This window comes from Lepidochelys kempii, chromosome 3 (assembly GCF_965140265.1).
Source record: "Lepidochelys kempii isolate rLepKem1 chromosome 3, rLepKem1.hap2, whole genome shotgun sequence".
Taxonomy (NCBI): domain Eukaryota; kingdom Metazoa; phylum Chordata; order Testudines; family Cheloniidae; genus Lepidochelys; species Lepidochelys kempii.
In genome coordinates this window covers 90156471-90184422 of record NC_133258.1, presented here as the reverse complement: position 1 = coordinate 90184422, position 27952 = coordinate 90156471, and the positions used below count along the sequence as shown (strand labels likewise).

Sequence of the window (27952 nt, the reverse complement as noted above, 5' to 3'; positions counted from 1 at the left end):
GGCAGCAAGCGGTAGCGCGGCCCGGTTTCGAGGAGCGGCGCTGCGTTTCGTGCCGGGGTCGCTGGGACCTGCGGGGCCAGGTACTTGAACTTTACGCAGAGCCTGCGCCAGGCTCGGCCCGCTGCGGAATAGCCGCCCCGAGCATCGCCTGTAGCGGGTCCAGCACCTCTCTGCAAAGCGCCAGACCCTTCTTCAAATCCCCCTCTCCCAGCTCCAGGCAAAGGCGGGGAGCTGAACCTGGGGCTCTCAGGCGAGTGCTCTGACCACTCGGTTAAAAGGCTGGATGCAGCATTTTTCTCCCCACGCTCTTTTGATGGGTATGGCAATGGTAGCTGCTTAATTCATTGTCATAAGAAACCGCTTAGGTGTCTCATTTTGACAGGTTTCAGAGTCGCAGCCGTGTTAGTCTGTATCCGCAAAAAGAAAAGGAGGACTTGTGGCACCTTAGAGACTAACCAATTTAGTCTCTAAGGTGCCCCAAGTCCTCCTTTTCTTTTTAGGTGTCTCAGCTGCTTGATGCCAGAAGTGGGGCTCCCAGTTGTGGGTCACTATCAGCCTTGAATCAGGCACCTAACTCAGTGAGAGGAGCAAAGCTTGAGGGACGCTCTTTCGTGGCTCCCAGTCTAGTATGTTCTCTCGTTCCAAGTGATTTTTAGGTGCCTAAAAGTTAGGTGTTGCAGTGCTGAGCATTGCAATGCATAAGCCCCTTTGTGGATCCAGGCTGAAAGATTTTGTTTCTTTGATGAAAATGTGGTCGCATCGTGTGTCAGTTTTTTGGAGAAACCATGTTACCCTCCCAACCCCCCAATTTATTGAAAGTAAGATTTGTAAAGTCAGCCTCTTCCACCCCTCTCTGCTGCTTCTGTTTTTTCTTCGTTTCATTCTTAAATAACATGCAGTGCCCTGTACCTCACTGGTTACATCAGGGATGGGTAAACTTTTTGGCCTGAGGGCCACATCTGGGTTGCAAAACTGTATGGAGGACCAGATAGGGAAGGCTGTGCCTCCCCAAACAGCCTGGCACCCACCCCCTATCCGCTCCCTCCCACTTCCCGCCCCCAACTGCCCCCCCTCAGAATCATGGACCCATCCAACCCCCCTGCTCGTTGTCCCCTGATCACCCCCTCCCGGGAGTCCCACCCCTAACCACCCCCTAGGACTCCACCCACTAGCTAACCTCCCCTGGTCCCTGTCTTCTGACTGCCCCGACCCCTGTCCACAACCCTGCCCCCTAACAGGCCCCCCAGGACTCCCACGTCTATCCAACCCCCCCCCCATCCCCTGACTGCCCTGACCCCTATCCACACCCCTGCCCCCTGGGATCACACCTCCTATCCAACCACCCCTGTTCCCCATCCTCTGACCGCCCCCCCCCGAACCTCCACCCTGTCCAACCGCCCCCTGCTCCCTGATTGCCCCACGGGGCTCCCTGCCCCTTATCCAACCCCCTCCCACTGACCCCTTACCATGCCTCTCAGAGCATACCGCTCACAGTTCTGTTGCACAGCTGGAGCCTGCCCCACCACCGTGCTGCCCGGCAGGAGCCGCGGGCCAGAGCGCTGGCGGCATCGTGAGCTGAGGCTGCAGGGGAGGGGCCAGGTGCTAGCCTCCCCTGCCAGGAGCTCAAGGGCCAGGCAGGATGGTTCCGCGGGCCGGATGTGGCCCGCGGGCCATAGTTTGCCGCCTCTGGGTTACTTGCTATCTTCAACAATTCCATCAGGTTCTTAGCTAGTGTGGGCTAGAAGTAAGGACACTGGAGTGGTCCATAAGAGACCTGGGTTGTGTTCTTGCTGACCAGAGCCAGGGTAACCTCAGACAAGTCACATCCTCTTGTTGTGCCTCAGTTTCCCCATCTGTAAAATGGGGATAATGATAGTGACCTCCTTTGAAAAGCACTTTGAGAGCACAATGTAAAAACAAGGTATTACTATTTAAATATTTCAGTAGATGTGCCAACACATGTGCTTATGCAATTATCCCAACCCTCACTGAGGGTTAAAAAAAAATCACTTTTTAAAGAAAATGCATCAAAAGGGCTCCTTTTTAAAAATAGTAAAAACTTGTGGCTGCTGATTTATGTCCATCGTGCATGTTTTCCTCCTTCGAATCTTGTCCCAGGAAGCCTGTGTAGACTGAGGATTGACAGTAAAAGTGTCTCAACTCAGACAGTGGGGAAGAAGTGTATTAAAAAAACGAGTCATGGAAAAAATGATAAGCTGGGAAGAGCTTTTAAAATTATTTTAAAAAAAGTAATTTTATTACCTCTCCAGAGTGTGGTATTTTTAAATTGTAGGAAATTGAACATAGTAAAACAACTGGCCAACAAAACATTAATTAATATTCATATGTATTTCATCTTTAAAATGTGTTGCAATATTAGTAATTAATCTTATAACATCCTTGTAAATAGGTCAGTATCTCCATTTTACAGATGAGAAACTGAGGCAGAGTAACTTCCCCAAAACCATTGAGTCAGTGTTAGAGGTGGGATTATTAGAACTCAGAAGCTTCTCATTCTCAGGCTTGTGTTCGGTGAGGCCCTGATGCACAAAGGTACTTAGGTTCCTAACCCTAGATTTAGGCACCACTGCAATCCACAAAACTCCCACTTGACTACTGCCTAATCCTGTATGTGTCTAAACTTACTCTGTGTCTATATTTTCAGGGTAAAAGTTCCCTTGGTGCCTAAATTCCTGCCTCTAGGCATGTGCACTACTGCCTCACTCAGGGCACCACCTGGATGCTTCTCTCCCAAGTAATCATGTAAGAACAATCCACAAACCAAAGGAAGATAGGTGGAGGAGCATCTATCTTGCATGTGGGGCTTGATCCAGCAGGCATGCTCAGAAACTGTGTACCAGATCAGATCTGATTCAAAATTTGGTTGGTGGGGCTAGCAGCACCCACCTTATAACTTTAAGGCCAGATTCAATTTCCATCTCTTCCTGAGGGGTAGAAAAGATTTGAATAGCAGTCTCCTGAGAGGGCTTCAGTGGAACAGTTTCAACAGGAGACTATGGCTGACAGATTCCCCCTTCAAAATACGTGATAGCTCAGTTGTTAAGAATACTTGCCTGAAATGTGGGAGACTCCTATTCAAATCCTTTTTCCTCATCATGCAGACAGGAGTAAAACTGAACTTGGGTCTCCCACAGCCTAGCTTAGTGTGCTAACCACTTGGCTAACATTTATATGGTGGGCTGCTCCTCTTCCTCCTGTAGCTTTTTGAGTGAGGCAGGCATGTAACTCATTCTCACAAGAAACAACTTAGGCATCTAAGCCCCCAAGAGAGGGGTTCCTGATGGTGGATCGCTAACACAGATAAGCTCCTATGAGAGGGGGCAGGGGGCTTAGCTATCCCCCTGTTGTTGCCCTCTCCTATTGACTAGCTTAGGCAGGAAGTTGCCCTTTTGTGGATCACATTCTAAGGCACCTATCTCTCTCCCTTCATTGTATAGGGAGCTTAGGCACCTAACTCAAGCTTTATGGGTCACATTATTGTTCTTATAATTTTCTAGGCACTGAAAAGTCCGTTTGTGGATCCAGGCCAGATTCTGTACCTTTTTTTGTTGCACTCAGCAACAGCTAAGTGAAGAGTATCTCCCACCCAGAATCAGAGATCAGCCTAATTTTTCTGATCCAAAGGCAAAAGGTGCAACTGAATTCAGTACTCTGGCACTATACCCCAGTTTGTATGAATAATGACAGGTTTCAGAGTAACAGCCGTGTTAGTCTGTATTCGCAAAAAGAAAAGGAGTACTTGTGGCACCTTAGAGACTAACCAATTTATTTGAGCATGAGCTTTCGTGAGCTACAGCTCACTTCATTGGATGCATGCCATGGATGAAGTGAGCTGTAGCTCACGAAAGCTCATGCTCAAATAAATTGGTTAGTCTCTAAGGTGCCACAAGTACTCCTTTTCTTTTTGTATGAATAATGTTTGTCAAATGAAATCCCTGTCTACTAGATTCCTACAACCTGTGCTTGTAAAAATCTGTAGACTGCCTGTAATATATCTTCTGTCTCTCAAAAGAGAGAGCAAGCTCCATCAAGTTAGTTCTTTGCTGTCAGACTGATACCTTCTGATAGTAAGACAGGCTGGGTGCCCTGAGGTAACACTAGACGGGCACTTAAAATAAATTGTTAAAAGAATCTATCATTATAAACTATGGTTGAGAATTAGTGTAACATAAAAATAATTTTATTATGCAGAAAAAGTACTTTTGGACCTTTTTTTAATTAACACACAATCCAATATAAGCAGATAAAAGTCACCTAGTAACCACTAAGTTTGTTTGCATAAACATATTGCTGCCATAAACATCTCACTCTACCAAAAATATTTATTTCTCTGATATCTTGTTAAAAAAAAAGTTGAAAAACCCCAAATTCCTCATGTCACCATATTTAATCATGTGACCCATATAGCTCTAATTACAAATGCTATTGATACTTGCATAGGTGACATAACCAAATAACTGAGCTCTGACACCTGAAAAAACAGACTTTATGAATGTGAGTGATTATTCAGTAACTGAATGGCACCAGAAAACAGTGGATAATTGAGACTGTTTGCTTTGGAAAGTAATTTGCTGCTATCACTTCTCAGTTATCAGTTGAGATTTATGAACTGGCAGGAAAGCCCTCAGCTTGTTGTTTGTAATTCACTGGTTTTTAGTGTTTGTGTATTTCTGTTCTGTTTGGTTTTCAAGTACTTTGGGAACTATTCAATAAGGTCTGCACTCATGTATATGTCAGAGCTTGTGTTTATATCATAAAACCCTTTTGTCTCAAATATTCTGGGACGCTCCCACCCATGAAAGGCCTTTCACCTTAATATAACTGAAGTAGCAAAATAGATTTCTTCTTGAGGCAGGAAAAACAGCCATATTAATTCTGATATTTGTATTTTCTGTTCCCCCCCCAAATAACAGACATTTAAATAGTACACACCGTGTGAGAGAATATAACTTTTTCACCTAGGTGTTGAATTTAGCTATTAGAGGCCAAATAGATGTGTAAACTGGTCAAATTTACATATCATAGGACCTAAAGAAAATGTAACAAGGTGTAAGATAAAATGGGTAGAGGGCATCTCATCTTAGAATCTTATCAAAGTGTAACTTACATCACTTCTGAATTTAGCCTTATGTTATTTAACCCAGCACTTTCAATCTTCCTTATTTAAAAAAAAAAAGCCAATCTTTCTTTAAGAAATTTACACATTAATAACCCTGTGTTATCTTCTGTTAAATATTTTGATATTTCAGCTCTCTCCTATTACTAAGTTTAAATAATTTGTTGTCTCGTTTTCTTATTTTCCATTAGCATACTGGATCTCTTACACTGGGTGACAGGATGTTTTTGTTTGCACCTTTTATTGCTGTACCTCTACAGACAGGAATAATACATAACCCCAAATACTTACATACAGCAACTTGACCTGCATTGTGGTCAAATAGTTGTTTGTCTATCGCACACCAAAGTCTCCCAATAATTTTGTCTGTCAAACTTAGCCTAATTTCTGGTGGTGACTGTTCCTGTTCCCTAAGAAAGGGGTAAGCAGTGATCCTTTAAAGGGACACAGTTGAGTCACATTTGGTCCCAAACTTTTGGTTCATGGATACTGGCTCTAAGTTTGGTTTGTAAATAAATGTTACTGAACAATAAACAAGCTCCACTCACCTGTTCTCTTTGTTGTATTTGTTATAAAAATAGACAAGTGGATTACACCTGGAGATATGCCTCAACTAGTTCATCTTTAGATGAAGTGGTTTAAGTCAATTAAAGGGGACAAATAATTATTGAAAATTTAATTTCTCAAAGGCAATACTATGTGAACAGTACTGAACAACCACCTATATCAGTCTGAGAACACATAGAAAACCTTCCAACTTCAGGCCCCTTTTTCTGCAAATTACAACACTGCCATCTTAAATGGGTTGGGGAGTCTCAGATTCCCAGCTGTTGCATCTCGTGAGGTAGGTGTGGATTTTATTTACAGGATTTCCATGGAACTATTTGCGTGCTTGACTGAGCCCTATGCAGAGCTCGCAGACTCAGTTAATTGCCACCATTTTGTCTGAATGTGCCAAACTTTTCTAGCTGCTAGCACTGGTACTCTTATTTTCTACACACATGTAATGTTAAACACAAAGCAGTTTTTAAAAAAAAAGGCATCTTACAATTTTCAAAACACCTTACATCCCCACCTGCCCCAAATTACTAAGTCTTGTAGTATAAAATAAAAGATGAAATGTCAGTGGTAGCCTAGCAGGCTCTTTGTCTGCAAAGATCATTGAATTAAGAAAGATAGCTCTAAGGCTCATCATAGTTACATGATTAATCTATTTCATAATCATAATAATCATCATCCATGTTTACACCTTCACTGGAGAGATCATCAGTCTTCATTTTTTTTCTGACCTCTTTGCCTCGTTCAGCTGAGGAGAGGTGGTCTTCACACCGCTGCAGAATCTTTTTGGAAGACATCCAGCTTTCTCCTTGGCTTTCTGCTGGTGCTGCACACTGTCCTCCTCTGACATCTGTCCCTTTGGCCATCAGCGCTCTTCTGGTTCTCAAAAGGTCGCATGTGCAATTCCAAGGGTTTCCATCCAAATACAGGTACCTGAGACGAGGCAAATTTTCCAGGACTTTGCGATCCAAGGCAGATATCTTGTTGTTACGTAAATTTAAAACCTGGAGCTGTTTCAAGTCCTTTAGCTCTTGTTCTCCAACATCCTGTATGTCATTTCCTTTTAGATCCAACCTGGCTAGAGTATCTGGAAGTCTGAAAGAAGCAAAACAAGGTGAATATATTTATCTTACTGATTCTGCTGGTGTGATTATGCAGGGAGGGAAGCTGAAGATTAGTCAAAACACATAGATGATAGGCCATCAGCCTTTGTTATCCACCATTTAAAAATTAAGTAAATAATATGACCCACTGCGGAAGAGGTGTGGCCCTGGAACATTCTTATGCATAATTTTGGGCTTTTTGTCTGAACTTTTACTTTGGGGTGATTTGTTAATTTAAGCTGTGGAGCCACCATCTCTTTGTCTTTGAATTGTTTTCCCCAAAGTATTACAGTTCTAATGTATACTGAATGCATTTAATTAAAATAAACAGCTATTTTAGTCCTATTTGGAAAAAAGTATTTTATTCCAACTGGGCTTTCAATAAACTTAGAAGCAGATTCATGGTGTCCCATGTCATACACATGCATACGGCCAATTTATAGTAGTGCCAAACATAAAAAATCTAGAGAAGCCTAAGGACATGCTCCCCTAGCTCTTCTTTGGATGATTTTGGTTGAAAATGTGTGCAATATGTTGCATAGATTAGAAAATTGGGGTGGAGGGAAAAGGGTTTAGCATCAGCTTCAGAAATTGAGCACACCACGTAGGAAGAACCTGAAAAGAAATTGCCCATGTATATGACAATATATTTTATTTAAAAAAAAATAGAAATGCCCCTTACCTGTTTTGTTAAAAAACACTTGAGTAACTGAACGAAATCTGATGGAGACAAGTTAGGTGAGGTAATATCTTTTATTGGACCAATTTCTCTTGGTGGAGGTACACACTTTCGAGCTACACAGAGCTCTTTTCAGGTCTGGGGAAGAACACTTTGCTTGCTTCCCCAAACCTGAAGAAGAGCTCTGTGCAGCTCACAAGTTTGTATCTTCCACCAACAGAAGTTGGTCCAATAAACAATATTGCCTCATCTACCTTGTCTCTCTCATATCCTGTGACTAACATGGCTACAACAACACTGCAAACAACTATGTATGAAATATGATTTACTTTTCACCATATATGTTGCTTATTTACTTTTGTACTCAGTCACCTTGGACATGAAACTAGACTGGTCAGTTTCATTTCTTTTTTTATACATATATGATATGACTAAAGCGCTTATCATAGAATCATAGAATATCAGGGTTGGAACGGACCCCAGAAGGTCATCTAGTCCAACCCCCTGCTCAAAGCAGGACCAATTCCCAGTTAAATCATCCCAGCCAGGGCTTTGTCAAGCCTGACCTTAAAAACCTCTAAGGAAGGAGATTCTACCACCTCCCTAGGTAACGCATTCCAGTGTTTCACCACCCTCTTAGTGAAAAAGTTTTTCCTAATATCCAATCTAAACCTCCCCCACTGCAACTTGAGACCATTACTCCTCGTTCTGTCATCTGCTGCCATTGAGAACAGTCTAGAGCCATCCTCTTTGGAACCCCCTTTCAGGTAGTTGAAAGCAGCTATCAAATCCCCCCTCATTCTTCTCTTCTGCAGGTTAAACAAGCCCAGCTCCCTCAGCTTCTCCTCATAACTCATGTGTTCCAGTCCCCTAATCATTTTTGTTGCCCTTCGCTGGACTCTCTCCAATTTATCCACATCCTTCTTGAAGTGTGGGGCCCAAAACTGGACACAGTACTCCAGATGAGGCCTCACCAATGTCAAATAGAGGGGAACGATCACATCCCTCGATCTGCTCGCTATGCCCCTACTTATACATCCCAAAATGCCATTGGCCTTCTTGGCAACAAGGGCACACTGCTGACTCATATCCAGCTTCTCATCCACTGTCACCCCTAGGTCCTTTTCTGCAGAACTGCTGCCTAGCCATTCGGTCCCTAGTCTGTAGCTGTGCATTGGGTTTTTCCGTCCTAAGTGCAGGACCCTGCACTTATCCTTATTGAACCTCATCAGATTTCTTTTGGCCCAATCCTCCAATTTGTCTAGGTCCTTCTGTATCCTATCCCTCCCCTCCAGTGTATCTACCACTCCTCCCAGTTTAGTATCATCCGCAAATTTGCTGAGAGTGCAATCCACACCATCCTCCAGATCATTTATGAAGATATTGAACAAAACCGGCCCCAGGACCGACCCTTGGGGTACTCCACTTGATACCGGCTGCCAACTAGACATGGAGCCATTGATCACTACCCATTGAGCCCGACAATCTAGCCAGCTTTCTACCCACCTTGTAGTGCATTCATCCAGCCCATACTTCCTTAACTTGCTGACAAGAATACTGTGGGAGACCATGTCAAAAGCTTTGCTAAAGTCAAGAAACAATACATCCACTGCTTTCCCTTCATCCACAGAACCAGTAATCTCATCATAAAAGGCGATTAGATTAGTCAGGCATGACCTTCCCTTGGTGAATCCATGCTGGCTGTTCCTGATCACTTTCCTCTCATGCAAGTGCTTCAGGATTGATTCTTTGAGGACCTGCTCCATGATTTTTCCAGGGACTGAAGTGAGGCTGACTGGCCTGTAGTTCCCAGGATCCTCCTTCTTCCCTTTTTTAAAGATTGGCACTACATTAGCCTTTTTCCAGTCATCCGGGACTTCCCCGGTTCGCCACGAGTTTTCAAAGATAATGGCCAATGGCTCTGCAATCACAGCCGCCAATTCCTTCAGCACTCTCGGATGCAACTCGTCCGGCCCCATGGACTTGTGCACGTCCAGCTTTTCTAAATAGTCCCTAACCACCTCTATCTCCACAGAGGGCTGGCCATCTCTTCCCCATACTGTGCTGCCCAGTGCAGTAGTCTGGGAGCTGACCTTGTTAGTGAAAACAGAGGCAAAAAAAGCATTGAGTACATTAGCTTTTTCCACATCCTCTGTCACTAGGTTGCCTCCCTCATTCAGTAAGGGGCCCACACATTCCTTGGCTTTCTTCTTGTTGCCAACATACCTGAAGAAACCCTTCTTGTTACTCTTGACATCTCTGGCTAGCTGCAGCTCCAGGTGCGATTTGGCCCTCCTGATAACATTCCTACATGCCCGAGCAATATTTTTATACTCTTCCCTGGTCATATGTCCAACCTTCCACTTCTTGTAAGCTTCTTTTTTATGTTTAAGATCCGCTAGGATTTCACCATTAAGCCAAGCTGGTCGCCTGCCATATTTACTATTCTTTCGACTCATTGGGATGGTTTGTCCCTGTAACCTCAACAGGGATTCCTTGAAATACAGCCAGCTCTCCTGGACTCCTTTCCCCTTCAAGTTAGTCCCCCAGGGGATCCTGGCCATCCGTTCCCTGAGGGAGTTGAAGTCTGCTTTCCTGAAGTCCAGGGTCCGTATCCTGCTGCTTACCTTTCTTCCCTGCGTCAGGATCCTGAACTCAACCAACTCATGGTCACTGCCTCCCAGATTCCCATCCACTTTTGCTTCCCCCACTAATTCTACCCGATTTGTGAGCTTATATTTAAGAAGCTATACTATTCATTTTTTATCTTCTATTTTTATCCCACTCTGTTGGTGAAAACTTTTTAATAAGCAAGTTAATTTGGCATAGAAATTTTTTTAATTAAATCAATCCTAAATTAATCCAAAAGAAAATATACTATTCTGGTGCCCAACCTGCTGAGGTGAAGAGTGGCAATATGAGATTTAAAGGAAGTCTGTTACATATCATTTCTTTGGGAATTATAAAGAATTTTAACCGGAATTATTTATAACTGAGCAGCAACTCTCCACTAACACCAAATGTTGATGTGATAGTATATTGTACTGCAGTGATCTATCATTGAAAATAACTGAGGAGGTACCACTGGGATATTCAGATGTAGAAGTATTTATCTGTGAGAGGCTAAATATTATACCATGGGCCAAAGCTTGCTGTCATACTGATGCAAATCTCCCTTTGACATCTGTGAGAATTTTGCATGAATAAGGCTGTAAAATGTGGTCTTATGGTGCTAAAGGACCCAGATGAGAGAATAATGGATTATTCCATATGCTTTGTACTGGTAAGATTCCAATCTTACCTTTTGCTTGTGTTACCAGGATCAAAATATTTGGAAAAAAAGCATGATTTATGCTGGTAGTTGGTATGCATGTTGCTTTGACATACAATAAAGATAATGTGGAATGAAATCCAGGTCCCACTGAAACAGTTTTGCCATTGAGAATTTTGCCATTGACTTCAATGGGACTAGGATTTCACTCAAGGTCCCTACCCCAAAGAGATTACAGTGTAGGGTACTGATCCAGCAAAGATTTAAACACATGCTTAATTTAAGTCACATTGAAGTCAGGTTGAGTTTTTGTGGCCATATTGTTTGGTCTTAAGTAGTGTTTATTTTAAAAGAGTAACTGTGTTCAAGTATCTAGCTGATCCTACTGCTATCAGGAGATCCACACAGCATCAAAGGCTGACTGTGACAGCTATGCTGCAGCTGGAAGTGATATCTGGCTAGTTCTAGCATTCCCACCCCTTCCTGCAAGAGCTGATGGGGGGTGGGAGATGGGGGGGGGGGTCTCATCCAGGGCTGTAGCACCAGCAGCAAGAGCCTTGGAGGTAGTTGTATATGTTATGGTACAACTGCTGCTTAGGGCAGTTTTATTCTTACTAACTTTTCCCCCCCGTCCATCTGCAGGGAGTCTAGGGAGAGTTGGGAGTGTTCCCTTCTGCCTCATGTAGTCAAAGTCATGTTTCCTCCTCACCCATCACACAGAGCAATGAACTGGTAGTATCCCTCCCCACTCTTGAGACTTGGTCAGGCAGGCGACAGAAACCCAGAGGCTTGCTCAATGAAAGTAACATTGCTGCTTTCAGGTGACCCATTTCAGAAAAGCATTTGTGCTTGGATCCACAAAGGGATGTAGGCATTGGAACACCTGGATTTTAGGTGGCTAGAAAATCACTGGAACAACATAGCAGTCCACAAAGCCTGAGTGAGGCACCTAGGCTCCCTATACAATGCATGGGGAGACATAGGCCCCTAAGAATGGGATCCACCTAAGCTAGCTAATGGGAGATGCTGATGAGAGGGGTGTCTGAAGCCCCACCTCTCTCACAGAGATAGGCACCTGGGTCTCTTCCTGCAGCCCAGACTTTATCTCTGCTTGCTATTGAGATCTGGGCACGCATCTCCTGGAGTCGGGTGGCTTAGATAAGAATGAGTTAGGTATCTGCCTCACTCCACACAACATAGCTATGGGGAAGTAAGAGAGACACAGTACCTCCCTTATGATCTTTAGCCCAGTAGTTAGGATACTCGTCTGGGATGTGGGAGACCCTGCTTGATAAGAAGGAATTTGAAAAGGATCTGCTACCTCTCGGGTAAATGCTCTAACCACTAGACTATGGAGTGAGTCTCACTCTCTGACCCAATTAATATTTAATTAAAATTGAACAGCGTCAATATGAGAGATGGAGGGAGACCCATATAAGACTATCCATCCCATGGTCAAGGGGTTAGGACACGTACCTGAGAGTTGATTGATCTGTGTTCAGATCCTTTCTCCTCAGGCAGCTGTGGGCCATGAGCTAGGGCGCTCTCACATTCCAGGTAAGTATCCTACTCACTGGGCTAAAGGCAGCTGTTTGTTTTCCCTTTCCTCTATTAGGCTATTTTGTGTGGAGTTAGCCCTTTGAGCACACCTACTTGATCAGCTCTGCATGTGAATTAAGTAGAGAATTGCCTATCTTCTGCTGGTTCCTGGATCTCAGTGTGACTTAGTTTTCAGAGTAGCAGCCGTGTTAGTCTGTATTCGCAAAAAGAAAAGGAGTACTTATGGCACCTTAGAGACTAACAAATTTATTTGCACATAAGCTTTTGTGAGCTACAGCTCACTTCATCGGATGCATTCAGTGGAAAAAAAAATGCATCTGATGAAGTGAGCTATAGCTCACGAAAGCTTATGCTCAGATAAATTTGTTAGTCTCTAGGATGCCAAAAGTACTCCTTTTCTTTTAGCATGACTTAAGTGGAATATTGGCCCATAGATGCTTAGATTGAGGCAGCTGAACATGTGCCCAGTGGTAGAAACATAGGCCCTACCAAACTTTTACTATAAAATCTTTGATGCCAAGTGAGTTCGGGTGCCTATGGAGTTATCTGCTTAAGTGCCACCTATCTTATTATGGATTGCAGTAGCACCTAAAAATGGGAGTTATGCACCTAAGAACCTCTGTGCAGCTGGGCCTTAAGCAATTGCTTAAATCTCATTCAGCACATTCTATAGTATTGAACTGGGGCTATGGCCAGCTCTCTGCATAGTCAGACTTCCAGGATGGCAGCTGCTGTCATCCTATCACTGTAGTACCATCACAGTCTTATTTTCGTTTTTTGTACATACGCTCAGGTACCAAGTGATGGGTGCACAAAATGAAACAATTAAAATATAATTCTGCTCATCCTCCACTCCTGTGTTTTTAAAGTGCTCCCTTAGAATTTATGCTCACTGCAGAGTTAAAAATAAAAATTCCCAATATATCTTTAAAAAGTTATACTGTTAAAAGATTATAGAGTGCTCTTTCCTCTCCCTAAATTGTCTCTACTATATGTTGTAAAAATTAGATGGATTAGACAATATTGAATGCAATTACATAACTAGAAAGCAATAAACATTCCTATGAAGCTAGACTGAAATCAAACAAATTAACATGCCACTAAATCACTAATTATAAAATTCCTACCAAATACCTTCCAGAAATCTGATGCTAAAGGAGCTCTGCTGCAAGCGAAGTTTCATTACATTGTTTACTTTGCCCTGTCCATAAAATATAAAATGAAATGTAGTAGTTTAGTGGTGTTAAAGAAACTGATATTACACAGTTACATTGGTATGGTTTATAACATTGTATTATACTGGTATTTAGAACATAGGAATTGCCATACTGGATCAGATCACGGTCCATCTAGGCCAATATCCTGTCTCTGACAATGGCTGGTACCAGATGCTTCAGAACAATGTGCAAAAACCCCAAAGTGGGACATTATGGAATATACTGCCCAGAAGGCAGTTCCTTCCTAATTCCTTCAATTAGAGGTTGGCTTATGCTTTGAAGCATGGGGGTTTATAAACCTTTGATGGTAATGGTCTCTTTCATTATTAACTGCTAGGTGACTCAAGATAATGACTGGACATTAAAGGCTCCCAAGCAATCTAGCTAGAACCAATAGTATGAGTCAGACAGTTCTCTTAAAATTTTAAATAAATGAAATGCTAGTGTTTTTTCATGCACATAACAACTACAGATGGCAATAGGAATTTTATGCAGACATCAGGGAAAGTAAGTTTCCATATCCTTCACTGTATCTTTTACTGTCCCTTTAACCACATTGATGTGTACTAGCAGGACTGAATTTTGCTGTAAATAAAAATAAAATCTTTGTGAAGGTACTCTGGTGCAAAAAGGGCCAGATCTACAAGGGGATTTATGTGCCTCAATCTGAGGTTTAGGCACCTAAGTCCCATTTTTTAGCACCACTGTGATCCACAAAATCAGCTGCCACTTAACACTGTAGGCACCTAACTTGGTGCCTATGTTTTCGGAATCAGAGTTCCTTAATTGCCTAAGTTTCTGCCCCTGGGCACATGCACTGCTGACTCAGGCAGGCTCTGGGACACCTAAACCGCAGCGCAATCTGCAAACCATAGGAAGATGGGCAGAGAAATCCCACTCAGGTGGGTATGTTCTGAGCATGCCTCATTCTACACAAAAAGACCAGGGTGGAGAAGGAAGCCTCCCTCGTAACCTTTAGCCTAGTGGTTACTCACTTAAAATGTGGGAGACCCCTTGTTCAAGGACCCTCCTCTGCTTGAAAAAGAGAAGGGATTTGAACAGGTGTATCCTACCACTCCGGTAAATGCCCTAACAACTAGACTATAGAGTCATTCTGATACTGTCATAATAAAAAGTGGACTGGCTTCAACACGAAAGATTGCGAGAGACCCACAGCAGACTGTCCCATAGTCCAGCGGCTAGAGCACTCACCTGAGAGGTGACAAATTCTTGTTCAAATTCCTTCTCCTCATCAGGCAGAGAGGGGAATTCAACCAGGATCTCCCACATCCAGGGTGAATACCCTGACTGCTGAACTAAAGGTTATGAGGGTCCACAGATCCCTGCCTAAATACCTACATAGGACCCAAGTAACTATTAACTTCAATTGATTGTTTGCTGCAGATCTTTTAGTTGTTAGGGAGAAGGGTTTCCTTCCCACACACACACATCTGTGGAGCAGGCAGGGGGAGAGTTTAAGTGAACATATGGATGTCCCAAAATCAATGAGAAATGCCATGGACTTCAGGGCAATTAAGGAGAGTCCTGGAGGGGGTGACTGATGAGAGAGATCACCCACTGGGTCAGCCTTAACTCCAACAAAGAAGCCCTAGTATCTTAGCAGGGGCATGATAGAGCAGCCTCGCATACTGATGGAGACCAAAAACTGAAAAATGAATGGTGGGGAGGCAGTAGAGCTGCTGCTCACCCAGCTTCCACATTTGCAGTCCCATTTCTGCCAAGTTAGGCAGCATGCAGAGAGAGAGAGATGATGACCTTCATTTACCAGCTGTCTTCAGATTCACTTACCTTAATGGAATAGAAATAAGCAGGTTTTGTTCCAATGCTAGGTTAGATAGCTGTGCACACGCATGAAGCGCTCCAGCCTCGAACGTGCTGACAGTGTTATTGTCGAGAAACAAATGCTTGAGGTCTCGTAGATCCTGAAAGCCCTGGGCTGTCACTCTCTGAATGAAGTTATTGCTACAGTCAAGTTTCTGTAGTCTGGCTGATAGTCTGAGTGGCATGGTTTGGAGGTGATTCCTGGACAGCTCTAGGGTGGTTAAGTTAGGAAGAAGCTGGGCACCATCAACTGATGAGAGCTGATTTTCAGAGAGGAAAAGCTCAGATAGGTTTTCCAGGTGTTTCATGTCTCGAAATCTTATCATTTTGAGTTGGTTTCTCTCTAGTTTTAATGAAAGCAGGGACTTAGGCAGGTTAAGAGGGACCTTGGTCAGAAGGTTGCCAGTTAATCTGAGAAATTGTAAATGTTGGAGTGGTGCAAAGAAGCTGCCTGAGAAAGAATGTAGTTTGTTATTCTCCATACTCAGATACTTCAGTTTGGGAAGCTTAAGTGGCCCTGACACAGATTCCATATTATTACCATCCAAAGTCAGACTCTGTAAACTGCAAAGGGAGGAAAGTGTGCTGAAAGAGACTGCCAAAATCAAGTTGTTTTGAATGTCAAGCACCCTTAATTCCTTTAAACCTTCAAAGTCTGACTCATGCAGAACACTAATTGAATTGTCACCAAGTTTTAATACTTCAAGGCTGGATGGGAGGGAAGTGGGTATGCGCCTTAGTTTATTCTTCCAGAGTTCCAGGATCTTCAAGGTGCTCAGAGCTTTGAAGGTGTTATCTTCTACTGATTCTGTTCCACTGCAAGACAGGATAAGCTCTTCCAGGCAAGATATTCTGTTGAAGTCAGAGATCTTAAAGAAAAAAGAAAAAAACAAAACAAATTAATGTGATAATATATTATCCAGTTTATGGAACCTCCTTACTAGCTTTTACTTTTCTATATGATCTGACTATTGCTAATGTTTATTCCTACAATATGATTAATGATGAACTGCAGAGAAAACAACAGACAATAAATACAGATAATATTGTAGCCATGTACATTTCAACTGCTGTTTGTCTGCGGTTCTGGAATGGTACTTTATTATTTAGATCCAGTTTGTGGCTGGCTCTGTGCAGATGCACATGTCTGGGGCAATGGGAGATAAATAGCATTCCTTGCACTCCTGGATAGGGTAGCCCAGTGCATGTTCATGACTAGCATCAGTATAGGCACAAGTCACTGTAATGGATGGTTTTAAGGTAACCCCTGTCCCTCTCCCCCATTTGCTGGCCAGCAGAGCTGCCTGGTGCAGATAGAAGTGCATACTCCATCCTTTCCTAGAGCAGTGATGCTGTCCAGAAGCCGGAGGAGGAGATAAGTCTCATCACACACCTCCCTACCATGAGCTTTGGCTCTGAACCACAATCTAGCCCTCAGTGTTTCAATTTTATAAAACTTACATTTTGAGATGGACCAAAGCAAAACCCCAGATCCAAGCTCTCTGAACTTGAGGGCAGTTTAGATTTGAAAATGAATGTTCCAGCTCGTGCTTATCTCTACTTCCACTGAATTTTCATAAGTCGGAAATAAACAGATGTTTATCAGTGGTAAATGAAGCTTAGATGCAGCTGTGAATTTCATAAGTAGGATAATGCTGATTATTTTATTATTTTTTCTTCTTTAGTGGAGATCTCTCATTTACAATGCTCTTTTTGTATGCTGAATTAACGAGACTTAAATTACTGTGGCAGTTCCCCTTAACATGGAGATATGAGAAGCAATTGAAAAAAATAATCCAGGAATTCTCAGAGAACACTGATTTCCTTAAGCAATGGTGCTGAGTAGCTTTAAAAGCTTGAGTAACACTACAATGCAACGTAAGGTGTTCGATTTTTAAGAATGAATTTAGTGGGATTAACCAAAAAACCCTTCAGACTAAGAACTACATCCTGCCCTAGTGTACAAGGGGGAAGTATGAGGATAGTTGTCTTTCTCCTCGCTCCACCCATGCACACAGCAGAGATCTCACTATAGTACTCAAGAGCACTAGAGAGAGGTGTCTGGCTAATTCTACACATGCACATCATTTTTCCAAATGACTCACTAGCTAGAGGCACACTTTGCTCCTACTCAGAGGAACAGCAAAACATGCTCCACAGCACATCCATCTGACCCTTCCCTGTCAAATCCTGCCTTGGCCAATAGAATTGTTTGCAGAGGATGTACTGGGTAGCATCTGTGCTCTCTCTTCCTTGAGCCTGCCAGGACAGGATACAGCCATACAGCTTCATTGTGAATCTTAAAGTAAAGCAGTTATCAGAAAAATGGCTGTAACCATGCACTGTTTTACTCAATATATCTGATCCCTGTGTGTCCTTGAGTCAGATCAGTTTACTTTACCTCCAAAACCCAAGTTTTACTTCTATTAACAACACCGAGTGACACTTTATACAGCTATGGAAGGTTGAGCCAGATTTTATATTGCCTCTGCATTCTCATCAAAATTGTCAACTAGCTTTTAACTGCTTAGGATTGATCTTCCAACTGTGTCTCTTGCAAAGTCATTCCTTGACTTTACAAATTTCATATGGAGTCATTGAAAAAGTATAAATACGGAACCTTTCCCATCAACCCCATTTTAATTTAGTGAGTATGTTACCACCACAAAATAGCCTGTTCCCTTAATCAAAAGAAGTACCATTGAAATAAATGGCATTACTTAGATGAGCAAGGACTACTTGTGTGTCATAAGGGTTTATGGAGGCCCTTCATACTGAGATCAAACTAAATCTGAACTTTCATAAATTTGACATATCTGGTCTGTTTGTCTGGTCCAAGTGAACTTTTTCCTGCTTTTGCTAAGTTGATTACTTTAAATCTCTAAGAAGCTTAATTTTCATCTTATTAAGTGAGAGAGTTAAGTAAATAAGTATTTTTTTATTTCTTTTCAATGCACAGACCTTCATTCTCTGATGAAAGATATTATGGTTCTTAATATAGATTATTATAATTTTCTTTTGCATCCATTTAGTATGCTTTGGTAGTATCATTCTCTGTAGTTCTATTCCTGACACTTACACATGTATCCTTTTTTGCAGTCACCAAACAAATGAAAGTCAATAAGCCAAGACATATTTGAAATAATATCAGTTTCCCCTGGTACATGGTGCTTCTTATTGTTTAGCTAGGCAGACTTTAATTTGAAGTGACACTGTCAACAAGTTTGAGGTCAAAAATTTAGATCTTGTGAAAACAAGGATTTACAAAGCTTTATATGAATAAAAACATTTTCATTATTACTTTTATGTCAGTGGAAACAAATTCTTCTTAAACAATTCTGGGCAGTATGGGCCAAGAACAACATCATGCTAGTAGATGCAAACAATATATTAATCTAATTAGAAATGGTCATAATTAAAATGAAAGCAACCAGTCTAGAGTCACTGTTCAAGCTGAGCAAAATGCAGAAGGTGGAACAAACAGCATAAACGATTAAATGTACATTCAATTTTTAAAAAAGTCTTTGTTTCAATAAAGTGAGAAAGATAAGGAATAAAAAAAGTTAGCTTTCTTTTAAAGCTGCCATAGAAAAAAAGCACGTTTATTTTAAATATGGGAATTCAGACCCATATCCTGTAAACACTTACATATGCGCCAAATGGGATTACGCACATATGTAACTTTACATATGTAAATTTAAGCACATGGGCATAAGTGCTTAGAGAATCAGGGCCTAAGTTTTAGTTTAAACAAAGTTTGTCACATGGAAAGAAAAGTGAAATATATACTGTATGTAGTAGCTCAGAGTAATCCTAATTAAAGAGCCTGGATAATTACAGCCTGATAGAATAAAGATATTTATACCATATTTATTGCAAACCTAATAGTAAATGTAAGGCATTCTGATTGTTCAGCTCAGGAAATTTATAAAAGGACAAAGGGCCTTATCAGATGGTTTCAGGTATAGTTTGCTGGCATTTATTTCATTACACTGCAACATAGTTGAGTGTCTTACATATTCACCGCAAACATTTAAATGTCTCATAAAAAATACCTGTGTTCTTGAAAGGCATAGTCCAAGTCTGCTTTGCTACTATTAACTGAATACTAGTCGACAGAAATGGGCAATTAAACTGATAAAGAGCCATCAATTTTTCTTACTTGTCTTGAAATGTAAATACTATTTTTCTTTCACATGTATTTTGTTATATTTCTTAATAAAGAGCAAACAGACATGTTTGCAGAAGGAATTAATTAACTGGGCTATATCGCTACAAAAGTATACAGGTAAGCTTTGACTCTTCTAGATATTGGATCTATGACAAAGGAATTTGGTGGATTAATAATGGCTGGGAAACAGCAAAAGTGAACTGTATGATATGGCTAAACTGCAATATTACTCTCAAAATAGAGTTTATTCAACAGTCTGAGCAACAGGAATCCCAGACATTGCTCCAAAGAAATTATTAGCCCAGTTTACTGAATCCTGAGAATAAAAGCAAAATATGAACCTCAATAAAAATGTATCTTTTAAACAGACAATTTCTTAGGAAGTTAGTCATACACAATTGGCACATACAGCATGTATAATGCAGATGGTTTTATTTCCCTATTTTCTATCCATGTAAGTTGGATTTATTATAGCAATATTTTTGCAGTGGGACTAAAGAGAAGCTACTCCAGAATGTGCCACAATAAAGCATCATGTGGTACTGACTTTTGTACAGAACTACAGGAAATCAGTAATGCCTAGTGAACCTCAGAATGAGCTGAGTCATACTCTTTTAACCTCTTACTGCTTATGACCACCACAATAATTAATAGGTAGCAACTTCATTTATAAATTGCTCTTGTTTAGTAAGATCATTCAGGGCCCAATTTTGCTTTTATTGACATCAAATGCAAAAGTCATGATTGACTTCAGAAGTGCAGGATCAGGCCCTGAGTCGTCAAACCCTCACTATGCCGTTTTTAATAGTAGATGTACTATTCACAGGAAAGTGCTGCCGTTATATTCATCACAGAAATTTCTCTTATTTTGTTAAGCCTCTTGACTTAGCTAAAGAAGGAATTAATTGCATTTAAGAGAATGCCATTCCTACTAAGTGAAGATATAAGGTAGCTCTTGAAGTCAATGGGAGTTTGACTGTTTAAAAACTGATTAAGATTTGGCTCTCTTTTATTGATTATAAAACGTATATATGTAAGATCAACATCATTAATCACATAAATTAGCCAAGCAATACAAATGGGGTCAGATACCATGGTTATGGAAACAACAACATAATAATTAGTAGTAGTAGTAGTAAAGAACAGGAAAAACAAATACAGACCTGGCACAATTGTACCTAACCATTAGCAGCTGGAATAAACCTCTCACTTTGAAGTCACCACCATGTAGAAGCATAATGGATCGTCTGATTTAAATTGAAAATGGAAGTTATTTAAACTGGGATTTATCCTACCTGGAGGTGTTTGATTTTGCTGTGGCTGATGTAAAGCCGCCTGGTGGTAGCAGGAATCTCTCTAGGTACCTGTAGGACCCTGTAGCATTGCACTGACTGTGTAGAGTCACAATTGCATCTTCTGGGGCAGGTGGTACTTATACCATTGTAAAGAGGAAACAAAATGAGTAAAACATAAGACAAATGCATCTTCCAAAACAGGAACTCTGAAACCATCCCTGTTAACAGCAACACAGTGTGAATTTAGGTACCAGAAGTCCTTTTATACCATGAAATCTGATAAAAGGATATTATGACTGTGTGCTTTGTCTATGGGAGAAGGCAGCAAAAACAATACCTTAATTTGCCTGGGTTAAAGTGTTAGCAAGCATTACAAAGAGTGAGAGGCTTAAACAATGATAAGGGACCTTTATATTTGTAGGCCTGTGAAATTAGTGTTATTTATTGCCTGATGTCTAATCTGCAAACATCCATATTATCTGCAGTTTCCTAGTTTTGTTAAATGTGACACCATAGAATTAGTGGAAAAAAGATAAAGAGCTGTTTTATAGTGGGCTATAAAACCTCTGTATCTTCTGTGACCCTGTATTTAAAACATTAAAAAAAAAACACTCCACCCAAAACAGATACTGAAGCCTTTTTTTCCTTCCTTCACATTACTTACATGAAAACAAGTAGCCTTTTTTTTAAAAAAAAAAACACACCAAATTAACTTCTGAACTTTTTGATGCAGTTCAGTGATGCTGGATGGTACAAGTTCTTTTAAAGTTTGATGAAAATAATATTTTTAATTACATTTTGGTTTGCATTAACTATAATGTGGAGAAAGTTGCCTCATTCTTTTGTGAAACATTTTAAAGCTTTTACCACATTTCCAGTGGTATAGGACCAAGAAAGTGTTCATAATTTAAGGCCCAGTTGTCTCATCGCAAGTGGATAGGAGCTAAAGAGGAAGACTCTGAGCTTCCTCGTATGGAGTTTTCTCACCAGTTGTTCCGTGCTCCCTGCAGAACAAGCTGTGAGGACAATTCAATAACTTTTGGCTCTGGGATCCATAAGGAGTTATGTTTTGAGTAGTTGCATTCTTGCTTTGAGCTCTGTAGGCTGGTGCAAGTGAGGGGGAACAATCTGTAAGTCTTTCCCCCTGTTCTGAGAGCCAAGATCCATCCTTGGCCCATTCTCCCTCCACACAAAGGAGGGGAAAATCCGTCTGGGATTCCCCTCTGTTTGTGGATCTTGAGTGGGCATGATCAGGTCAGTGGCGTATTCCTTAATTTACCTACTGTAAATTCTTCTTGTCGACAGCAGAAACCTCATCCTCATCTGTAACAGGGTCTTTGTTTTTTCTCTTGCCTCAGCATTACCCACAAAAGTCTTTATAAACTATAAAATGATAATGTTTGCGAGTGGTAATCCATTAACAGCCACAGAGACAAGTCTACAGAAAAAGTAGCACTCACGCAGTGACAATGCAAATTTCCTCACCCTGCTCCAGCAAGCATGGCTCAACTCTGTTTTTGGAGGGACTGTGGGCCCAATCCTGCTCTCACTGAATTCAGTAGCAAAATTTCCTTTTACTTCAATGGAAGTAAGGTCTAGAAGTGAGAAAGTCAGTCTCAGTAGACAATTCAGTCCTTGGCTTCTCTCCTGAAGCTGCCAAACTGCTGTGTCAACTAAAAGTGTGTGAAGGGTTTAAAAATTTTGTGAAGAATTTCATTAATTTTTTATCCATTTTATTTCACCTGTTTTCAGCACTTCACAATATGGAGGCACACTTCACTCCAGACACACTGTCATATTATATTCCACATACTGACTGAGAAATTCCATTCAACTTTCTTATGCCCTTTTGCCTGGGGTCAGCAGGTCACTGAGAACTCACTCACTGACTAGGAAATTGCCCTATATATTTATGTGTGCCACATACATTACAGTGCCAATGGCATGTTGGGAGACAGTTGATTATTTTATATATAAAAAAACATTGCAAATATAAGTATATTTTTAAACCCTTACAGTTTGACTAAATCACAGTGGGTTTTCACCAGGTCCCCACAAGGCATGTGTCTTACCTAAGAACTATCTTCCTGCCAATTTTTCATGTTTGTACCACAAAGCAACGAGGCACTAGAACTTTATAAAAATGTCTACAAACAATTCTTATCATGAGAAAAGTGTATATATATTTACCCTTCACTTTGAAAAACAACTAGCCCATTTTTGTTCAAAATTACTGTTTTTTAAAAAGCATCCTCAGAAAGAGACCAGGCAGGACAATTTCAGCCCCAAAGTGAAAGTTTTTGGAAATTATACACAAATGAAACAGACCTGTTAGCCTGGAAACATTCAACCTTAATTAAGATGAAAGAAAAAGACGGCAATTATTGCCTTTTATGCCCTGAGATATCTATGTTACTTTAGCTCCTTAGCACAGGTGTGTTCCACAATGTTAAGAGTTCACTACTTATTCAGTTTCTCTTTTAATTTTGGGGAGAAGGCAGAGGATGTGATAATTCTTTCAAAATGTTAACAGTGCAATTAACGCTGAAGAGTCTCACCAAGGTGTTGGTGTGTATATGTCTGTATACTGTAGTGTTCTGGATCGTTTCAGCTTGTGCTTAGTCTGTTAGTCCTTCGGAGAAGGTAAACTGTTTATTTTTATCATACAGTGAGGACAGTGCACACCTACACCAATATAAAAGTAAGAATACTAATTAAGGTTTATAGAACATTATCCAATCTCTAGCAACAATGTCATTGTCCTATGAACCACTGAAATGTATAGTCGCATCCTGTTTATTTCCATGTTCAGAGCTTTCAGCAGTGATGGTAGAAATGCTATGTGTAGATTAGATCAAGGGAAAAATAAGGTAGCTGATTATATTCTCCTGTGGACATGTATGTATAAGTCCACACAGAGGGAATAAAAGGACATCCTTCGATGTATGTAAGTTATCCAGGAATCCTCTTGAAGATCAGGCAGGGAGATTAAACAATTCTTGATAAAACTAAAGGGCTGCAAACTTAAACCAATAGAAGGAAATATTTCTTTCTGCCATACATAGCCTGTGAAATTCACTGCCACCTGGAAGCTTTTAAAACAGATGCCATATCTGGAGTTTTTAAAAGCTATTGATATTTTGACCATTAACAATTTCTGATGCTAAGTAAGCTAAATGATAGCTAAAAGGTATTAAATCTCATGCTTCAAGGATAATCTGATCATCTGAAGGGCTTGGGGTGAACTACCTTTCCCTATTCACATGTATACTGATAGGCCTAATTTTTTTCCAGACAGAAAATGACATCAGATTGATTTGGCCGCTTATAACTGGGAATGTCCATTTGATGGAGCTGGTGTTACACTGAACACATACTGGCCTTCCATAATTGCTACTGGAGACCTGAGGATCTTCCTACTTTACATCATCTCCACTTGAGGTGCTGAGTTGAAGCCAAGCACACTACCTTTAGGGCATTCCCAGCATCTACTAAACCCAGGGTCGGGAGATGAAAAAAGCCTATTTCTAAAACAGCCTTGTAAAACAGGCATAAACATAAGCCAGTTTATGCAGAAAGTTTTGCCTGACTTTTGCAATAGTGATTGATCAAACGAACAGCATCTTATTTGTCCATTGAAAGCTCTCCTTGGGTGAGTAGAATTTGCAAAGAAGTTTTAAGGCAATCATTCTAGCATATTTTGGTGCAGATTCTTATTCCTTACTTTTCCTAAAAAGGTCAAAGAACCCTGGTAAAATAGTAAAACCTCTCTTTATAATGACATGTACTTCAAGCATTTTTAGCAGGTGATACCCTTTCACTTCTGGTGAGTTAGTTCAAATATTGACATAGGTCACCATTGACAAGGATGTTTATGATCTGATATGAGTATTTGTCAACCTCAAAATATCATCCCAGTCTGGCACATATAATTTAACAATGAATGGTTTCTGCTCAGGGATGCAGTGTTACTGGTGCTAATCAGAACTAAAGTAACTCCAATTAAGCTAGAGTTACACCACTGTAAAAACAGTGTGAAATATGAATAAGGTTCAAAGTTCTTGGCCTCTCACTTTCTTGTGCAGCAAATGTAATTCCTGCTACCCCAAATTAATAAAGGGAAACTTTAATGGTATATCATTAATTAATTTGATATTTATTGCAATGATTTAATCAAAAATAATTATTTTAGGTATTAATGTGAACTCTGCTTTCAGTAACTGGACTATTATTTAGATGTGCTACCTATCAAAGATGATCCAATGAAAGATCATTGTCATATCTGTTTTTCTCATGGAAGTCCAACATGTCTCCGCAAAAGCAAATACCTTTCTTTCTAAAAAACCTGTCACTTGATGTTTATCTCTCATCAGAATCAGGGATAGGAGTCAGGGGACTGTACTTATAAGCCAAGCAGGAAGATGTGAGTTAAGCTAGAGGGTAAATAAACAGCTCAGAAATTTCTAATGTGTAAGTAACTCCACTGGCTCAGTAAATTGTGCAATTTTGTGATATCACATTAAGAAAGTAAATCAGTAGGGGCCATTTAATGCCAACAATTTTTATGCAGAACTCGAGATTGCTTTCAGTGGGGAGTAAAACTGAAAGCATGATATTCCCCACACTGATGTTTCTGTTAAGAAGAATGACAGCACCCGTAAACTGTCATTATGTTCAGTCACAGGAAAATAGTACACAGTATGTGATTTAAATCAAAAACTAAAATTTTCAAATCAAAACCTGCTGACCACAGAAATCCAGTTCTGGCTCTTCATGTTAAATATTAAAAATAACTGTGTTTATAAAATATAATTGGGATGTGAAGGTTCATAGCCCTGTGCCAAATCAGGCATATCAGGGAGTTGAATGTGGCTTTCCATATCACTCTCCCTCCATCTGTTTTGGTTTGTTTATTTTTGTTTTTTATTTAAAAAAATTCAAAAGGTCTTGGTTTAATTCCTCATCTGACTGGAAAAAAATGTCAAAACCTCAAAATTTTTCATGAAACAGAATTCTTGTTCTCCAGCTAGCTCAGGGCTGAGGCATATTGGCATGTTGGCCTGGGGAGGTTGTGCAGCCACTGGCCAAGCTGTACCTGTTCTGTATTTAAAGAGAAGCCTTCTTTCTCCTAGGCTGTAAAAGCCAATGCCTTTTCCCACTACTAAATTATTTTAGAAGTTCAAATCAAAATGAGAGTCAAAGGTGGAAAAAGTAGTAAGTGAATGAAAGTAAAGGTATCTGTGTAAAGAAGTCTAGAAATGTACTGTAGGAAACATTTTTGAGAGAAAAAAGGTGGTCCTATCCTATGACTATGAAATTATGGAATTATCTCTGTGTAAAAAGAGACGCAAAAGTATTAAACATTTCTTCATAGAAGAAATAAGTGTATTGTTACATCCAAGGAACTATCCAAGGTTAGCAAGTCAATAAAAGGGACTCAAATAAAGAATTCTCATTGAGTCCATAGATTGACAAGCATTTAAAATGTGAAAATCCACTAAGTCTCACTTTTAGGCAACAGAAGTTTTTAATAGCTACACCTTAAAATATATGGCCTCATAAATGTTTGTGTGGATGGAGGCATTTTCCCCCATAAAGTGCTTCACAGAAGCACATTTTCGTCACTTAGCCTAATTACATTTTTATGGTATGAGATTCTTGTTTTATCTTCTCAAGGTTTCTCCCATGTTGATAATGCCAGCACCCAATCTTCGCTTCCCCTTGAAGCTGGAATCAAGAGTCTGTACTCCTGCAACTGTACAACTACACACAATTAGAGTAAATGAACTGTTTCAGTAAGTTAGCAGTAACCACACAGAAGGTGGCCTTGACATAGGCATATGCTACAGAGGCATCTACAGCTGGGCACTCAGCAATTACAAAAGTTTCCAGAGGAGCTGACCTCCATGTGAAAACACCATGGTCCTGATTCTATGCTGCCCTGCACCTTGGGTAGACATTTAAAGCTGAGAAAAGTGTGTGTAAACCTCTAAAAGCCTGCTATGGGCTATCTGAGCTAAGCTTTATGCAAGAATAGGGGAAGTAGGGAGGAGGAGAGAAAGTGGTTTTACATCACCTATGTACCCCTATATTATGGGGCTGTCCAGGAACCTGCTTGACCTCTGCAATACATTAAAGTAGCCACAGGGCTGCTCTAATTTATGTTTGTTTTCCCACAGACTCTTTAGTCTAGCAGAGAAAGGTGTAACACAATCCTTTTTAAGTCCTTTAAAATTGATGTGCTGAATCAGATTTCTTTGACATTTGGTGTGCCTTAGAAAGGTGCAGGGTAAGGTTAGTGACCTAATTTTTTGGATCAAATGAGCTAGGGGTTGTGGAGATATAAACTCTGAAAAAATTGTCATCTTTCAAAAAGTTTCCAGGTAATTTTTGTTTGTTTGTTTGCACAGAACTAGAGATAAAACTATTGATGTGATGTGGGTCAAAATGGTTTCAATTTGTCAAGCATTACTCAAGGGAGTGCATATAGTCCATTAAATCTTTGGGGGTCCCAAACGGAGAAGGTTTTTTAAGAACATTTTCATGTCTTTCCTTGTGTAGATGTGCAGTCTGGATTACAATGCATGTGCAACAATAAAGAAAAAAAACCATGAGAGGATTTCCAGGCAGCCTCTTTATGCTTACACGGGTAGTTTGAGAGACTGTTCAAATGCCATTGCCTTTGGCAACACCCCACTACTGATGTTTCTTTGTACACCAGTGCAATAAAGATATAATAACTCATGTTGCTTGCTACAAGTTGTCGCCATTATAATATAACATGTTTTGGGTTTATTTTGTTTGTTTGTTTTTGTGGGGAGGTTTACAATGAACACAGCAAAATAGTCAGCAGCCAACCAAAACCAGTCTAAACAAAACCTTTGTTGTATCAGGTCCGGAGGAGCCAGAGACAGAGAACTGTGGGCCAGAGGAGGATGTGGATAGGGAAGGGGGTTGCAGCTGAGGAGGGGGCAGGAAATGAGGACAGGTGGCAGGTGAGCCTTGGATTGATTGTTCAAGAAAATCTGTATTTTATTAACCCCTGGGGAGCCAGGGGTGTCAAGTGGCTACCGTTAGGGGTCTTATTCTTTCGCCCACTTACTTCCCTGGTCCTTCTCG

The 27952-nt window shown here is 40.7% G+C and overlaps 1 protein-coding gene and 1 long non-coding RNA gene across 2 annotated transcripts; one reads left to right on the top strand and one right to left on the bottom strand.

Moving 5' to 3' along the window:
* The first annotated feature begins 8 nt into the window (after positions 1-8).
* On the top strand, positions 9-27577 carry LOC140908968 (uncharacterized). Its single transcript, XR_012158032.1, has 3 exons — positions 9-80; positions 24128-24485; positions 26510-27577. It is a non-coding gene; the product is annotated as an uncharacterized lncRNA (long non-coding RNA).
* On the bottom strand, positions 5191-21022 carry LOC140908203 (nephrocan-like). Its single transcript, XM_073335158.1, has 3 exons — positions 20834-21022; positions 15335-16236; positions 5191-6790 (listed from the first exon to the last, which is right to left on the bottom strand). Exons 1-3 carry the CDS (start codon positions 21020-21022, stop codon positions 6343-6345), a joined length of 1539 nt encoding a protein of 512 aa, XP_073191259.1. The 3' UTR covers positions 5191-6342.
* Positions 27578-27952: the final 375 nt, after the last annotated feature.